The 18,690-nt window shown below is 39.1% G+C and overlaps 1 protein-coding gene across 1 annotated transcript in view; it reads right to left on the bottom strand.

Annotated features, from left to right (window-relative positions):
* The window catches only part of LOC119778602 (NACHT, LRR and PYD domains-containing protein 12-like), an 81,963-nt gene extending 65,423 nt beyond the window's left edge, over window positions 1-16,540 (bottom strand). The window contains 7 exon segments of the mRNA XM_038277923.1: window positions 528-2,280; window positions 2,283-2,324; window positions 2,455-2,671; window positions 4,698-4,776; window positions 8,995-9,102; window positions 9,187-9,309; window positions 16,452-16,540. Coding sequence (XP_038133851.1) covers window positions 528-2,280; window positions 2,283-2,324; window positions 2,455-2,671; window positions 4,698-4,776; window positions 8,995-9,102; window positions 9,187-9,275 — 2,288 coding nt within the window. The 5' untranslated portion in view covers window positions 9,276-9,309; window positions 16,452-16,540.
* Window positions 16,541-18,690: the final 2,150 nt, after the last annotated feature.

The raw sequence follows: 18,690 nt of genomic DNA, 5'->3' as shown, positions 1-18,690 counted from the left end.
GAACAAGCAAGTGAATATGTACATTCCCTGAGTAAATATTCTGGCAAAAAACTATACATTTCTCACTAGAAATGTAATCAAAACTCATTTTAATGCAAAAACAAACTCAAGTCATTAATCTTTCCACAAAAAAATGAGCGAATGTCGGCCATATATATATATTTTTTTCTTCTCCCAGCTGGAATCTAGGACGTAAAACAATAGAAAGCGTATAGGCAGAAGAACAATAGAAAGCGTATAGGCAGAAGAAACGTAACAGTACCACAAAAAAATGGCCATTAATGTACCTCCACTACGTTTTGCAGTGTGGACCAACGTAGTGGGGGTACATTTTCCCATGAGACTGGGTTGCCATAGGAGCCCCCATTTTGTTTTTGTTTTAGATCTTTGTTAGTCTGTAATTCCATTTGACTAGTTTTACTTTTTTTAATAAAACTAATGGTCAAAGATCAGTTTGACCAGGATAATATTCACTCTTTCCTGGTTTTAGCACTTGGTCTCCAAACCCAAGTTCTGTCAGTACTTACAGAACTTTGGTTGAAGCTTTGACCACTGGCAGCAGCCTGAGAAGAGCCTCCTCTGAAGCAGAGTATTTATTTAGGTCAAACACATCCAGATCTTCTCCTGATGTCACTAAGATGAAGGCCAGAGTTGACCACTGAGCAGAAGACAGTTTATCTATGGAGAGACTTCCTGATCTGAGAGACTGTTGGATCTTCTGGACCAGAGAACGATCATTCAGTTCATTCAGACAGTGGAACAGGTTGATGCTTTTCTCTGCAGACAGATTTTTATTGATCTTCTTCTTGATGTACTGAACTGTTTCCTGATTGGTCAGTGGACAAATTTCTGTCTTTGTCATCAGACCTTGTAGGAGAGTCTGATTTGTCTGCAGTGAAAGACCCAGTAGGAAACGGAGGAACAGGTCCAGGTGTCCATTGAGACTCTGTAAGGCCTTGTTAACAGCACTGTAATGGAGATTACTTAGTTTCGATTTCTTAGCTAATTTAGCCCTAACAGATATGTTTTTTTGTTCCCCCATCAGATTGACTCCATCCTTGATGAAGGTCAGATGAACATGAAGAGCAGCCAGAAACTCTTGAACACTCAAATGGATGAAGCAGAACACCTTGTCCTGGTTCTGGTACAGCCCTCTCTCCTCTTTAAAGATCTCTGTGAACACTCCTGAGTAAACTGAGGCAGCTCTGATATCAATGCCACACTCTTTCAGGTCTGATTCATAGAAAATCAAGTTTCCTTTCTGCAGCTGATCAAAAGCCAGTTTTCCAAGAGACTCAATCATCATCCTGCTCTCTGGAGTCCAGTGTGGATCTGTTTCAGCTCCTCCATCATACTTGATCTTCTTCGCTTTGGTCTGAACCACCAGGAAGTGGATGTACATCTCAGTCAGGGTGTTGGGCAGCTCTCCTCCCTCTCTGGTCTCCAATACTCCCTCCAGAACCGTAGCAGTGATCCAGCAGAAGACTGGAACGTGGCACATTATCTGAATGCTTCTAGATCTATTAATATGGGAGATTATCCTGATGGCCTGCTTTTCATCTCTGAATCTCTTTCTGAAGTACTCCTCCTTCTGTGGGTCACTGAACCCTCTGACCTCTGTCACCATGCCAACACAGTCAGGAGGGATCTGATTGGCTGCTGCAGGTCGTGTGGTTATCCAGAGGAGAGCAGAGGGAAGCAGTTTCCCCCTGATGAGGTTTATCAGCAGAACATCCACTGAGGTGGACTCTCTAATATCAGACAGGATCTCCTTGTTCTGGAAGTCCAGAGGAAGTCGACTCTCATCCAGACCATCAAAGATGAACAGAACCTGGAAGTGATCAAAGCTGCAGATTCCTTTGGTTTCAGTGAAAAAGTGATGAACAAGTTCCACCAAGCTGAACTTTTTTTCTTTCAGCACATTCAGCTCTCTGAAGGTTAATGGAAATATGAACTGGATGTTCTGATGGGCTTTGCCTTCAGCCCAGTCCAGAGTGAACTTCTGTGTTAAGACTGTTTTCCCAATGCCAGCCACTCCCTTTGTCATCACTGTTCTGATTGGTTGATCTCTTCCAGGTGGGACTTTAAAGATGTCTTCTTGTCTGATTGTTGTTTCCGGTCTGTGAGTTTTCCTGGATGCTGTTTCAATCTGTCTGACCTCATGTTCATCATTGACCCCCCCAGTCCCTCCCTCTGTGATGTAGAGCTCTGTATAAATCTGGTTCAGAAGGGTTGGACTTCCTGGTTTAGTGATCCCCTCAAACACAGACTGGAACCTCTCAGACTTGATTTAAGGTTATGTTGACAAACTTCGGAACAATATCCTGAAGGAACATAAAATATCAATAGTATTGGAACAAGTCATAGTAATTGATTTTCTGTTTTTCTGTTCTTCTGAATGGAATGAATGAATAATTTATCCATCATGTTAAATATTAATAGAAATCCTCTTACTACTCTGCAGACGTTCAGCCAGCACATCCTGCTTTATCCTCCTCAGGAAGTTCATGGTGATCTTAACAAAGGCCTCTCTGCTCCTTTTCTCCTCTTCATCCTCACCTTCCAACACCTCCTCAACCTCCCTTTGACCTTTTGTATCATCTGGACTCAGAACCTTCTGTATCTTCTTCAGCTCATTCTTCACAAAACTAACAATGTTTTCCTCCAGCAGCTGAACAGGAAAAAAAAAATTTAAGGACACATCTGACTTGTACAAAAGTTAATGCCTGTTCATGAAAATTCCTTCCTTACCAGAGTTCTTAAACACACCACATGCATACCACTCAGTCCGGAGCAGACAGCGGTTTAATGATCTGCAGTGTGTGCATCCATAGAGCTGTAAGTTAATATGTGTATTTTGTGTTACACTCTGTGTTTGTGTTAACCCCCTATGCCTACATTGATAGCTTAGCATTAGTTTGCTGCCATTTGCATTGTGTATTGTATGGTGAATGGTTAGCTAAAATTAGTGATTTGTTTTTAGCTGCTAACTAGCCGTAGGCTAGGAGTTTTATGTTGCAGTATTGCTAATCCCTGTTGATTATACACTATATTGCCAAAAGTATTTGCTCACCTGCCTTGACTCACATATGAGCTTAAGTGACATCCCGTTCCTAATCCATAGGGTTCAATATGACGTCGGTCCACCCTTTGCAGCTAGAACAGCTTCAACTCTTCTGGGAAGGCTGTCCACAAGGTTTAGGAGTGTGTTTATGGGAATTTTTGACCATTCTTCCAGAAGCGCATTTGTGAGGTCGCACACTGATGTTGGACGAGAAGGCCTGGCTCTCAGTCTCCGCTCTAATTCATCCCAAAGGTGTTCTATCGGGTTGAGGTCAGGACTCTGTGCAGGCCAGTCAAGTTCATCCACACCAGACTCTGTCATCCATGTCTTTATGGACCTTGCTTTGTGCACTGGTGCACAGTCATGTTGGAAGAGGAAGGGGCCAGCTCCAAACTGTTCCCACAAAGTTGGGAGCATGGAATTGTCCAAAATCTCTTGGTATGCTGAAGCATTCAGAGTTCCTTTCACTGGAACTAAGGGGCCAAGCCCAGCTCCTGAAAAACAACCCCACACCATAATCCCCCCTCCACCAAACTTTACACTTGGCACAATGCAGTCAGACAAGTACCGTTCTCCTGGCAACCGCCAAACCCAGACCCGTCCATCAGATTGCCAGATGGAGAAGCGCGATTCGTCACTCCAGAGAACGCGTCTCCACTGCTCTAGAGTCCAGTGGCGGCGTGCTTTACACCACCGCATCCGACGCTTTGCATTGCACTTGGTGATGTATGGCTTGGATGCAGCTGCTCGACCATGGAAACCCATTCCATGAAGCTCTCTGCGCACTGTTCTTGAGCTAATCTGAAGGCCACATGAAGTTTGGAGGTCTGTAGTGATTGACTCTGCAGAAAGTTGGCGACCTCTTCGCACTATGCGCGTCAGCATCCGCTGACCCCGCTCCGTCAGTTTACGTGGCCTACCACTTCGTGGCTGAGTTGCTGTCGTTCCCAAACACTTCCATTTTCTTATAATACAGCTGACAGTTGACTGTGGAATATTTAGGAGCGAGGAAATTTCACGACTGGATTTGTTGCACAGGTGGCATCCTATCACAGTTCCACGCTGGAATTCACTGAGCTCCTGAGAGCGACCCATTCTTTCACAAATGTTTGTAAAAACAGTCTGCATGCCTAGGTGCTTGAATTTATACACCTGTGGCCATGGAAGTGATTGGAACACCTGATTCCAATAATTTGGATGGGTGAGCAAATACTTTTGGCAATATAGTGTATATCGAATGCTGAATGCTGGTATGATATTCGAGCCTTTGAGTTTTATTTTATTTTCTATGTTCTGAATCTGTACTGTATGTTTGTATTTCAGAAACCACACACCACACCCTAACAGAGCCTTAAATGCAGATAAATCAATCAAACCTGGTTTAAGGAGTCTGTCTCTTCTTACTGCAAGCACCTGAACATTTCTAAAGTGACCTGACCCGGCACCCTGAATTGATTGTTGCCACCTAAGTTCCATATACAGTCAGTCTATACAGTCTATACAAGACTGAAATAATGGAGCCAAACATCAGCTCCATGTTAGACAGACTGATAGTCCTCTTGTCTACAAAGTGCTGCATGGAGATGACTGTGAACAGAACCCATGGGTAAGTAGTTGTAGTACGTGTACAGACCATAAATATGGAGTCCAGCTGGGTTTGATGCTGCTGGGCAGATGGACCACTGGGAACCTCTGAGTTCTGCTGGTCCACCCTGTGGAGGAACCAGGAAGCATTAACTCATATGCAGTAGAACAACATACAGACACAGACCAAGGTGCTTGTGGTGTTCTGATCCTAAAGCTACAGTCAGGTCCATAAATATTGGGACATCAACACAATTCTAATCTTTTTGGCTCTATACACCACCACAATGGATTTGAAATGAAACAAACAAGATATGCTTTATCTATAGACTTTCAGCTTTAATTTGAGGGTATTTACATCCAAATCAGATGAACGGTGTAGGAATTGCAACAGTGTGTATATGTGCCTGCTACTTTTTAAGGGACCAAAAGTAATGTGACAGATTAATAATCATAAATCAAACTTTCACTTTTTAATACTTGGTTGGAATTCCTTTGCAGTCAATTACAGCCTGAAGTCTGGAAGGCATAGACATCACCAGACGCTGGGTTTCATCCCTGGTGATGCTCTGCCAGGCCTCTACTGCAACGGTCTTCAGTTCCTGCTTGTTCTTGGGGCATTTTCCCTTCAGTTTTGTCTTCAGCAAGTAAAATACATGCTCAATCGGATTCAGGTCAGGTGATTGAATTGGCCATTGCATAACATTCCACTTCTTTCCCTCACAAAACCCTTTGGTTGTTTTCGCAGTATGCTTTGGGTCATTGTCCATCTGCACTGTGAAGCGCCGTCCAATGAGTTCTGAAGCATTTGGCTGAATATGAGTGGATAATATTGCCTGAAACACTTCAGAATTCATCCTGCTGCTTTTGTCAACAGTCACATCATCAATAAATACAAGAGAATCAGTTCCATTGGCAGCCATACATGCCCACGCCATGACACTACCACCATGCTTCACTGATGAGGTGGTATGCTTTGGATCATGAGCAGTTCCTTTCCTTCTCCACACTCTCCACAAGTTGAACTTGGTCTCATCCGTCCAAAGGATGTTGTTCCAGAACTGTGAAGGCTTTTTTAGATGTTGTTTGGCAAACTCTAATCTGGCCTTCAGGCTTTTGAGGCTCACCAATGGTTTACATCTTGTGGTAAACCCTCTGTATTCACTCTGGTGAAGTCTTCTCTTGATTGTTGACTTTGACACACATACACCTACCTCCTGGCGAGTGTTCTTGATCTGGCCAACTGTTGTGAAGGGTGTTTTTTTCTCACCAGGGAAAGAATTCTTCACTCATCCACCACAGTGGTTTTCCGTGGTCTTCCGGGTCTTTTGGTGTTGCTGAGCTCACCGGTGCGTTCTATCTTCTTAAGAATGTTCCAAACACTTGATTTGGCCACACCTAATGTTTTAGCTATCTCTCTGATGGGTTTGTTTTGATTTTTCAGCCTAATGATGGCTTGCTTCACTGATAGCGACAGCTCTTTAGATCTCATATTGAGAGTTGACAGCAACAGATTCCAAATGCAAATAGCAGACTTGAAATGAACTCTACACCTTTTATCTGCTCCTTGTAAATCGGATAATGAGGGAATAACACACAACTGGCCATGGAATAGCTGAGCAGCAGATTGTCCCATTACTTTTGGTCCCTTAAAAAGTGGCAGGCACATATACACACTGTTGTAATTCCTACACCGTTAATCTGATTTGGATGTAAATACCCTCAAATTAAAGCTGAAAGTCTGTAGATAAAGCACATCTTGTTTGTTTAATTTCAAATCCATTGTGGTGGTGTATAGAGCCAAAAATATTAGAGTTGTGTTGATGTCCCAATACTTATGGACCTGACTGTAACCTCGTCCTTGTGATTTTCTTCCAGAAAGCCAGGTCTCCCTAAAGACCTGGAAACCCATGCCTTGGATCAGAATCTGAGAGACACCTGAAACGTTCCCTCATTCCAGAGAAGAACCCTGGATCCATCTATCAGCCCTCCTACCTGCGCTCGCCTATTCAGAGTCACACGTTCAAAATATGACACTTTGTGTTTACATTTTTCCCAACAGCATGTGTCACAGGTATCCAACAACTCAATCAGCCCACTGCTGAGACTTGGCCACCACACTGAATGTTTGGCATTTTTTCTACATTTAGTCAATCCCAGTTAACCTCGTGTAGCTTAGATAGAATGCACTTTCTGAGAGAAGCTGGAATAAATATCCTGTAACCATATAGGAGCAGGCAGATAGAAAATGGCAGAAAATGGCAAAAAAGCATGTATCTCTTTCTCAAACGCCTATTTATCTGGCCATCCTTCCAAACAGAACTTTTTCAGCTGTTTGGATATTATCTCGTCATCCTTATGTCTTTGGATTTCCCTCACTCCTGGTTCCGTGGCAGCTAAACATGCAATGACTCAGCCAACATACAAGTTTATCTCCTCTTCTTGCAGTTCCCTGGAGCTCTGGACAAAACATCAGCTGTAGCAATATTTTTGCCAGACACATGGGAAATAGTGTAAGAACCGTGTACCGAGTCCATATGATGCATATGCTAACACACGTCTCTGAATTCGGGTCATACAATACTAGTCCTGGTGGTGTTGTCAGATCTGTTTTAATGGTGTTGAATGCTTGTTGCTATATGTTTGTCTTCTTCAGAAGACTTCTCAAAGATCTGGTTTTCTCTTCCAGGTCTGGGACGAACTTCATGAGTCGAAACAGTACCTTTCTTAGTCTGCCATTGTGCACTTGCTGCATCGTCCCCCAGATTAGGACATCATCCATCTCCCAAGGTTTTAAAACAGTATCCATGATCACACCCCCTGCAGTCAGAGCTCCCTATATTGAGGAGTCTCCAATATGGGACTTCTGTTATGGGCAAAGGAAAGACCTATAGGTTGGGGATGCCTGCTTTAGCGGGCCAGATCCTGAGCCTTTTAGCGGGCCAGATCCCAAGCCAGAGCCCTTTAGTGGGCAAGATCCCGAGCCCTTTAGCACAGATATCCCCAACCTCGAGGCCCACTGTCCTGTAGGTTTTAGAGGTTTTCCTGCTTTGGCACAGCTGATTATAATGATTGCAGGAGACCAAAAGACTGTTAATCAACTTTTCAATTAAAATCAGCTGTGCTGGAGCAAGGAAACCTCTAAAATCTGCAGCACAGCAGGCCTTGAGGACCGAGGTTGGGGATGCCTGTTTTAGCGGGCCAGATCCCGAGCCAGAGCCCTTTAGCGGGCCAGATCCCCTAGCACCAGAGCCCATTGGCGGGCCAGTTCCTCTAGCACCAGAGCCCATTAGCGGGCCAGTGCCCTATTATGGACCAGAATCTGTGCTGTCCAGGGATGCCTGAGCAAGCTCTGTGCCGTCAAGAGACCCCTTAACCTGCTCTGTTCCGTCCAGAGACCTCTGAGCACAAAAATGAAGTGGTCTCTGATTTGAACCTTGGGGATAGTTAATCTACAAGACCCCTCAGCTGGCCCTCCAAGCCTCCAAGAGCCCAGTATATCTTCTGCCTGATTTCTTATCCTGACTAAGTTTAAACCTTTGGATCAGAGTCATAACTGCTGATGGACAAACAAGTTAATTTATCTGCTAGTTGTTTGTTTCACTTGTTCTAGTCTTAAACTGATGATCAAACCCCTTTACAGCAGCAGCTTTACTCTGAGCTGACTATTTTTGAACTTCTATTAGACTTTTTATCGTAATACGGAACATGGTGGTGCATTCAAGGAACTTTCATTAATATTGCAATCCACATTACATTTCCTATCATTCATTTTGTTATCACCAAACTTCAAACTTACTCTAAGCAGCAGGTCAATGATCTTGTATTTCTAATGACATGAAGCAGTTGTTGAGGGAGACTGTAGAGCAGTTTGCTAATATTCAGACCTTGACTTATTTCAGATTTTGAATGAACAGATTAACTTTAGAAGCTGCTGTTTTCACTGATATTTGCAGATAACAGTGAGAGATCGTGTTTTTTTCCATCAGATTTAGTTAGGATGATTTAGATTCCATCTAATAGCTAAATCAGCATCATGACTTGCCTACATGTGCATCACCTTAAGCTCTGCAGAAGCACCAACTAATGTGAACCAGAGTTGATCCAGGTGATCCAGAAAGATTCAACTGGATGGAAGGACAACTGATTTTAGCTTCAATATCATCTAACAAGATCATTTAATTTCATCACAATAAAACAATCCTTTGATTATTTCCATTATTTAACCACTGTCGATTACTGCTTCAAATGTGAACACAGACATGTGAGAAAGAGTTGTGTTCACATTAATGCATTGGAATGAAGTAAGTTTAAACTAATTAGTGGAACATTTAGAAACAGCTCACCTGTTTGATGATGACGGTTGGTCTGATTTAAAATCAATGCCGACACCTTTTGACATGTTGGTCTTTAAAGACACACAGCTGGGTTCTGGTTCAGGTTCTGGTTGTTTCCTGCGTATAAATACGGTTTGGTGATATTCATGCTGAGCTCTGACATGGAGAACAGTCATTGACATTTAGATAAGGCGATCTGACCTCTGAGCTTTGCTCTGGTCTTCATGTTCTCCACACAGAGTGGTTTTAGAGGGAGAGACGCTGTCCTTTGTGTCCTCACAATGATCCATACTGCTCACTTCACATCAGCTCACAGACCTGGAGCTGCAGCCAAGAACACACAGGATAAAGCTACATCTACATTCACTGATTCCTACCTGTAGGATACAGTAGCTGTTTACTACCTATTACAAAAATAAAGATGTGATACTAAAGACATTAAAAACAAAAACGAAGGGCTGATAAAATTTGTCGAAATTAAATCATTTTTAAATTAATTAAATCATTACAGCTTGAAAGTGCAGTGAATGAATTCCAGACTCCAACACTTATTCCGTCTAACTTCTTACTGCATTATGGGCGTGTTGCAGTCTTAGAATGCACAACCCATGTACGGAGGACTTAGTCCTCGACGTGGCCTTGAATCCAGCATGTGGTCCTTTGCTGCATGCCTTTCTCCGCTTCTGTCAGTGAGCCCCAGGGCAGCTATGGCTACAATGTAGCTTGCCACCATCAGTGTGTGAGTGTGTGCATGAATGGGTGAATGAATGTAGTGTAAAGCGCTTTGGCCAAGTCTCCTGACTTGAATAAAAAGGCACTATATAAGTACATGCCATTTAGCATTTTACTATTTTGCTTGTCGATTGACATTAAAGGAGAAAATGAAAGTTTGATCTAAAGACCTAAAAAAGAAGCAAATTTTTAAGTTAAGAACAAACATCATCTGCTTCTCATGTTGACTGTTTCAAAAAATAATCTGGTAATCCTGGAGATTTTTCTTCATTTACAGTGTTGTGGGGAAAAGTATTCAACTATTCATCCTAGTTAAATAAACTGAGATCGATGGATTTCACTCAGTCGGGACATTTATTCATATCTTTGCAAAGAGAGAACAGTTCATCATACAGCCCTAATGGCACAGCATTCTGCTCTGTTCTGATCTGGGCAGCATTCGTCCCCCCCCACTTAACAAACACCATCCTGCAGGGAATGGTGTGGCCTTGAGAGAGAAACAGACTGAGTGAAAACTTTCATAGTGAGTAAATATGATAAATTAATACATAATAGAAGAAAGATAAAAATTTTCCGACAACAGCACCTTCCTCTCAGTGCTTTAAGTCACATTCCCCTCTCATCACATACTTTTCTCATCACCATATCTTTGCTTTTCTCATTAACATACTTTTACATTTTCCAAACTACACCAAACAGATTACCAAATATATGGGATGTCTTTTGGAAAATGCAACTAAAATATATAAAAGCTATGAGTTTATTAATTAAAATTATAGATTTTGCAAAAAGTAAATAATTAATTCCTGAAAGATTTGAATCAAAGGGGCCCATTTTTTCCGAGAGAGTGAAATAATATTAATAATTTTGTGGCCCCAATTTTTAAAATAAATATTTTTAAAAAATTTAAAAAAACGAAAAAACCCTTGTTTTAATGGTTTTTAAATCTGGGAGGGATAAAAAATTTAAAAAATTCCAAAAATTTTCCCGAATTGGGCTAAAATAGCACCTAAACATAAAGTTATAAATGGTTGGTTTTACAGCAAAAATATTAACTGATTCGCTTTTATGTGAAAGGGGTTTTAAAATAAACCCGCGTTTAAATAAATTTTAGACTGAAAAAAGCGTCCATTTTAACCGGTTTGCCCAGGTTTAAAACCCCTTTTGGAAGGTTCGGTAAAGGAAATGGGCAGGCCCTAAGGGTTCCGCCCCCCCCACCCCCCCCCAAATTTTTGAAAAAAAAAGGGGGCCCTTTGAAAACCCAAACATTTAATACGGGGAAAATGGCAATAAATTACAAACCGTTTAAAAAATCTTTTAATTTTTTTTGGCCCTTTTTGGGGTTGGGGTGTTTTTTTGTTTTGGGGGGTCCTTTTTCCGGGGGGTTTTTCCTAATTTTTGTGGTCTGAAAAAATTGGTTGGGTTGGAAAAACCACTCTACCTAAAAGTATGTTGTCCTTTGTGAAATTTTATTTAAAAGTTATTTTTGGGGTTTTTTTGGGGTTAAAATTTTTTGGGGAAATGAAATTTTAAAGGTTTTTAAACTGTAAAAAATAAGGGGGGCCAAAGGGTTTTTTTAAATTTCTGGGTTTTCCGTTGGTTTCTTTTTTCCTTTTTACACCGGGGGTTTTTAAAACAAGCGGGGAAGTTTAAAATTTTTGTTTTTGGGAGTTAATTTCATAGTCTGTTAAAAATTTGGGAAATTTAAAGGTAATTAAAAAAATTAAAAAGGGGGGTTTTCCAAAAATTTTAACAACAAATAAAGTTTAAATTTTAAAGGGATTTTGCTTTTTTTTAAACAAAAAATTGGGAAATTTCCCTTTCAAATTTAAACCCCAAGGACCCTTTGCCCATTTTTTTTAAAGGGGTTTTAAATTGTTTAAAGTTTTAATTTGGGTTAAAACCCTTAATTCATTAAATTTGGGGGAAAACCCCTTTAGGGGAAAAAAAAAACTAAATTTTGGAGGGGGGGGTAAGGCAAACAAAAATACCCTTGGTTATAAAAATAAATTTGGGGGCGGGGGTTGGAATTTTTTGGCTTTTAAAAAAATTTTTTAAACCAAAAATTTCTTTAAAAAAGGTAAAAATTTTCCTAAAAGGACCCCCGGGGAAATTTTAAAATTTTTGGCCAAATTCATTTAAACAAAAAAAATTTTTTTTGTTAACAAATTTTTACGGTTTGTTCAAATGTTTTCAAATTGGAATTAAATTTAAATTAATAAATAAAACCATTATTTAAAAATTTTAATAATAATAAGGTTTAACCATTAAATTAATAAAGGGGATTACAAGGATAAGGGTTTTAAAAATAAAAAGGGGATTTTAATTTTTTTCCTTTAAAATTTAAAGGGGAATGGTGGGGGTTTTTAAAATAACCAAATTTTAAAATTTGGAATTTTTCCAAAGGGTTTCAGAAATTTTTGGAATTTAAAATTGATGGAAACTTTTTTTGGTTTTCTTTTCAAAAACATTGTTTTTAAAAAACTTTTTTTTTCTTGATTTGAAGAAAAAGGGTTGGAAAGGGGAAAAATTAAAAAAACAAGAGAAAAAACGGGGGCCAAAGGGGTTTAAACTAAATTAAAGGGGGGAATAAATATGGGGAAACCTGTTTTTTTTTTTTTCCTTTTGGGGGGAAACTTTTTTAAGGGGTGGAATTTGGGGGTTGGGGGGAAAATTGGGAAGAAAACAGGGAAATAAATTTTTAAAACAACCCTAAATAAAAATTTACTAAATTAGGGGACTAAAAACCGGGGGGAAATGGAAAAAAAAAATATGGGTTTTAAAGGGGGGCCTTAATAAAAAGGAAAATTAAAATCAAAAATTTAAAGGTTAATTCTTGGGAGCAGCAGAGGACAAAAACCGGACTTGCCTTTTTAAGGCCCCTTTGGTGGGGGGGAAGTTTGAAAAAAACCTTTTCAGCGGGAACTGCCTTGAGGGGGGCCTTTTTGGGATAAAACCAGGGTTTGTTTGATTTGGTTTGTTGATTGTTTTCGATCTTTGGGGGCACCCCGGGTTTGGGGGGTTTTTCTTTTAAAACCTCAATGAAAACACCCTTTTTTGTTTCCCTGGTTTTTCCCTTTTTTGGGGATTTTATTTTTTTGTTTCCCCTTTTTTGGGAAACTTTTTGGGGTTCTAAACCCCGGGGGGGGAAACCCAATTTTTTTTTTCCAACCAAAAAAAAAAATCGGGTGTAAGGGGCAAAGATAAAGGGGGGAAGTGGGGGCAGGTTTTTTTAATTTGGGGAATGAAAATGTTTTTCCTTTGAGGGAAATTGTTTTGGATTTCTGCGGGTGAAGAAGTGAAAAGGGTTTCCGAATAAAAGGAAGAAAAATTTACTGGGTAAGAAATAAAAATTAGGGAATAATTCTTGATTTTTGACAAAGTTCAAATTTTCCAATTTTAATCTAAAATTTTTTAAAAGCTAAAATAATTTAAATTTTGATCTACAAATTGTTTGTGAAAGGGTAAAAATAACACTGATCTGACCCTTTCCCAGCTCCAAAAATTTCAGCAGGGTTGGTAATTTTGACCCCAGGGGACTCACACGGTCGACCTTTTTTCCGGCCCCACAGAACGGACCAGACTCTGACCTTTTGGCCTAAACCTAACTGAAAAGGGGGAAAACATTAAAATAAACCCTACAAGACCTTTTTTCCCCTCAGAAAACGGCTTTAAAAGGGGGCCCAAGGCCCCCTGGAGATCCTGTTTGGGGGAAACCACTCAGCCACCCTTTCCCACCCGGGAAAAAAGGAGGGGGGGCTCAAAGTCATCAAAAGAATGTAAATCAGAGCTCATCAAAGCTCATCGGGAAAGGGGAACCGGGAAAACTTAAAACAAAAAAAAATCAGAATAATGGGGCAGAAAACCCCCCTCTGTTTGGTTAATTAACACACCCAAGCCCACCTCATGTGTTGGGGAAACCAGCTTTTCCCTGCAGCCCAAACCCATTGAACCTTGTTAAAAAAGGTTCGCCTGAAAAAGGGCCCCCAAACATAAACCCAGAAAGTAAAAGCCCGCCCCCCTGAAAAAATTGCCCTGACATAAAGTTTTGGGGTTTTTTTTGTTTTTTTAAATTTTAATACAACAGTAATGAAAGGGGAAAAGTGTTTTTGATGTTTGTTTTTTTAATGAAAGGTAAAAAATTGTTGAAAATCTGAGTGTTTGATATTAGCTTCTTAATACAAAATAAAGTCCAAGTGTTAGATGAGCACCTGATGGCTGATGGTCAGTATTGGCAGAGATTTCTGGATTAGAGAATGAACTCTGATGATCGGGTCATCTCAGCTACCATTGGGGAAGAGGAGCGCTGAGATTAAATCCTCCAACTTTTCTATGTGTGCTTTGACTGACCCTGATTCTGAAGAGCTGAACTGAATCTGTGTGAAACATCTTTGTGTTATGGTTTTAAAATTTTGCATAGAGATTGATCCTTTTTTTTTTTTACTTTTAACGAAGCTCAGATTAATAATTTGACTTACCCTTTGTAGAGATTAAGGAGTCTATTGTTTTTGAATGATTCGAATTTTTCTCTTTCCAGAGAAACAAAAAGGGTAACTGATAATGATAAGAACTAAAAATTTACATTTCCAGCAAATAGATATTTTACCATAAAATTATCATAATGGGGAAAAACAGTAAATATTTTTGCCAACTAAGATGTGATTCCAGGGCTCTATTTATTGGCAACATATTTTAGCTATCATAATCTTTTCCATAATTTTTCCATCTATTATGATCATTTAACATTGTCCACCGACTTAATGCAGTTGTGGATTTTTGATTCATTATTTTTAATTATCATTATTTTTCTTATTATTATTTTTTTAATATTTTTAGTGTCTTAGATTTTAGCTTTCTTTACATATATTCACAATTTTCAGTTTCTTAGTTTTAGCTTTCTTTACATATACTCACAATTTTAGTTTCTTAGTTTTTTATATTCATAAATTTAAATTTTTTTATAATATCGATTACACAAGGATAATATCCTTTTATAATCGAAAGGGTGGACTGTTGTCGTAAATTTTTTTTATCTTTCTTCTATTATGTAATAATTTATGCTATTTACTCAATATAAAAGTTTTCACTCAGTCTGTTTCTCTCTCAAGGCCACACCATTCCCTGCAGGATGGTGTTTATAGACCAGACATTGCTTCTTCCCACAACAAATCAGGTTCTTTCTCAAGGTTTATTCATAACATGTTACTGTTAATAAAAGTTTGTGTAATTTGTTATGACTCTGACTGCTTTCCATTTTTGTAAGTAGGGGGGGACGAACGCTGCCCAGATCAAAACAGAGCAGAATGCTGTGCCATTAGGGCTGTATGATGAACTGTTCTCTCTTTGCAAAGATATGAATAAATGTGCCGACTGAGTGAAATCCATCGATCTCCGTTTATTTAACTAGGATGAATAGTTGAATAATTTTTTATTTTTTTAGCTATGAGTTATTCATTTCCTGTAAGAGTTTGGAGATTTGTTTATTTAAAAGCACCATTGAAATTAAAATTCATTATTATTACTTAGTATAGTGTATGTTTAATATGTAATACAGTGCACTGCCTTTTTAATTCAAACTTTAACCCATATCTTTTGAAGCTGAGAGTTTCTTTGAACTCTCCTTTCATCCATCCATCATTTTAAACTTTTTTTTTCTTTTTTATGCTTTTTTTTTTAATCTGTAAATTTCTTACCTTACCTCTGTTATTTTATATGTATATTCTTCAGTATTATACTAATTTTAGTGCATTAAAATGATTAACCTATTAATCTTTAATTTAGTTATTTTTTGCTAGATTACATTTATTTATTTGATTATTTTTAAGGGAGAAGTGGAGGACTTTGTTTCAGCTAATTTTCCAGTATTTGATTTCTAATTATCTGTGAAGCTGTTAACAATCTGTTGTTTTGTAATTTAGTTTTCGAATTTCAATTTAAACTGTGCCGACAAAAGATTAATCTCACTGTCTCAAAAAATGGTTCGTTTTGATCCTCCTGCTGACCTCCAGGAACCTCGATGCCAGAAGTCCTCACTCCCTTAAACTTGTAACGGGGTATTGAGGCTGGAAGACTGCTTCCTCCAGGTGATTCCTGACACTACTGACAATCACTGTCCTCAGAAGAAATCAGTCAAAGAGAGTCCTGCCTTGACAATGCCAAATTGTCGTGGGAAAAAAAGTATTCAACTATTCATCCTAGTTTAATAAACGGAAATCGATGGATTTCACTCAGTCGGCACATTTATTCATATCTTTGCAAAGAGAGAACAGTTCATCATACAGCCCTAATGGCATAGCATTCTGCTCTGTTCTGATCTGGGCAGCGTCCCCCCCCCCCCCCCCCCCCCACCCCCCCACCCCCCTTCTTACAAGTCAGAGTCAAAACAAATTACACACACTTTGGTTGAAAGTAACGTGTTATGAATAAACCTTGAGAAAGAACATGATTTGTTACGAGAAGAAGCTATGTCTGGTCTACAAACACCATCCTGCAGGGAATGGTGTGGCCTTGAGAGAGAAACAGACTGAGGGAAAACTTTTATAGTGAGAAAATAGGATAAATTAATATATAATAGAAGAAAGATAAAAATTTTCCGACAACAACAGTAAAATTAAAACTTTGGTCTGGAATAAAAGGCAAATGTTTTCTAAAAACCACAGAAAGCAAAAACAGAATGTTAAACAATTAAACTTTAACTTTTAGTATGACACAGTAAAGTAGTAAGTTAAACTTACGGTGTCTTTAGGCAAAGCAGAGAACAGACGAAGTCTAAAGAAAACAGACTCTGAAATGGAGGCAGCAAAAATGAACCAGTTGAACCAGTTTACCTGCAGTCAAAACTTAAGCCTGAGAGGGAGGCTGGGCAGGTGGGAGGAGTTAAAAGGAGGGACAGTAACCAAGGCAACAGTACAAGATCTTTCACTTTTGACTCATTTGCATTTTATCAGTTTTAAGGTTACATTTTAGATATCCTTCTGTTTTTCTCTCTCTTTGTTGTTGTTCAGTAATTTCCATTAGTTGTTATTTTTACTTATATAATTATTTTCTAAGTACTTTTATTATGAGATCACCTAAAATCCTAAATTTCAGGATTTAGGATTCCTAGTATTTTGCTGAAATTAATAATTACATTCGATGGATTAGTTAGAACCAGACCAGTTTGACCTAGGATGGGACTGAATACAATCTTTCCGATTAACAGGATGTTAAACAATTAAACTTTGACTTTTAGTATGAAACAGTAAAAATAGTAAGTTAAACTTATGGTGTCTTTAGGCAAAGCAGAGAACAGACGAAGTCTAAAGAAAACAGACTCTGAGATGGAGGCAGCAAAAGGTGAACCAGTTGAACCAGTTTACCTGCAGTCAAAACTTGAGCCTGAGATGGAGGCTGGGCAGGTGGGAGGAGTTAAAAGGAGGGACAGTAACCAAGGTAACAGAACAAGAGCTTTCACTTTTGACTCATTTGCATTTTATCAGTTTTAAGGTTACATTTTAGATATCCTTCTGTTTTTCTCTCTCTTTGTTGTTGTTCAGTAATTTCCATAAGTTGTTATTTTTACTTATATAATTATATTCTAATTACTTTTATTATGAGATCACCTAAAATCCTAAATTTCAAGATTTAGGATCCCTAGTATTTTGCTGAAATTAATAAATACATTCGATGGATTAGTTAGAACCAGATCAGTTTGACCTAGAATGGGATTGATTACAATCTTTCCAATAAAAGGAAAAACAAAAAATTTTAATGAATAAAATACCTGTAGTAAAAGTATCAACAGAAATATTTTTTATAGAAGATTAAGGAAAAACAGATACAAATTTGTGTTTATTGTATTCATAGAGTATACACATATTTTACAGTACAGCAACAACGTTAGTTCAAAAAAGTCAGTGAATAAACTGATCAGGTATGAGCAACATTTACAAATAACCTATGTCCACTCAGTCCAGCTAAACTACATGTTCTGCAGCCATTAGAGCAGCAGAACATAAAAAGGAGTTGGTTGCCTCCTTCAAATGTGGACAAGGAGAGAAAATGACATCAGAGGCCCTGAATGTTGATGGACAATCAGCTGAAAGCAAGGCTCTTGAGGTGGAATTTAAAGGATCATCATCTGTGACTCTGAGGGAAGATTTCAAAGAAAGAAGAGAATCATTATTTCTAGACGCTGATGTATGTATTTGTGATGTTTATGCTCTAAACTTTGTAGAAATTAATGACTCGACAAAAGCATTGAAACCATTTGATTGAGTGAAACAGAAAATCCTGCTGCTCATTAAAAGCCAGAAAACAGTTTGATGGATGTTTTCCAGGGGCCAGTCTGAACCTGTCATGATCCTGGTGTTCTGAGATGCTCTGAGATGTTTCTCTGAACAGAGGATCTCTGTTGGAGGGCGTGGCTGACCTGCTGCAGACTGCATCCCTGTCTGCAATCACTTCCTCTGACTGCTGGTGATTGAAGAACTGTTAGACGGCCAGACTTCAGCAGCAGATTAGCTCCCTTGGTAGAGTCCAGCACCGAGTGGGTTTCCACCCTACATCAATTTCAGTCTTCTATTTCCTCTCTGGAAGCTTGCTTCAGGTGGATCTGCTGACCTCTGATCTGCTGACTCCTCATGCTTTCTGTGCCTCCCAGTTTGGATTTGTTCTTGGTTTCCATAGCAACCCTAGATCCTTCCATTAAAGCTCTCCATAACAGATCTTCGCTGGAAGTTGATGGGCTCCACGGTGGTCCTCTTCAGCTCCATTGTCTCCAGCCATCACCTGTCTGCCCGCTCTCCAAAACACTCAGTGCACAGACAATAGTTTACCTCCACATAGATTACTGTGCCTTGGAGTCATTCGAAGAATAGCAGAAGATGACAAAATGAATCAGTCACATTTCCCTCCACCAGGTGAAGAACTGAGACTTTGAAGTGATTTTATGTTCAGTTTTCAAACTAGTTTGATTTGGTTGATCTGAAGCAG

This window comes from Cyprinodon tularosa, unplaced genomic scaffold (assembly GCF_016077235.1).
Source record: "Cyprinodon tularosa strain WSP-4 unplaced genomic scaffold, ASM1607723v1 ctg1359, whole genome shotgun sequence".
Taxonomy (NCBI): Eukaryota; Metazoa; Chordata; class Actinopteri; order Cyprinodontiformes; family Cyprinodontidae; genus Cyprinodon; species Cyprinodon tularosa.
This window is presented reverse-complemented; position numbering and strand designations above follow the sequence as displayed.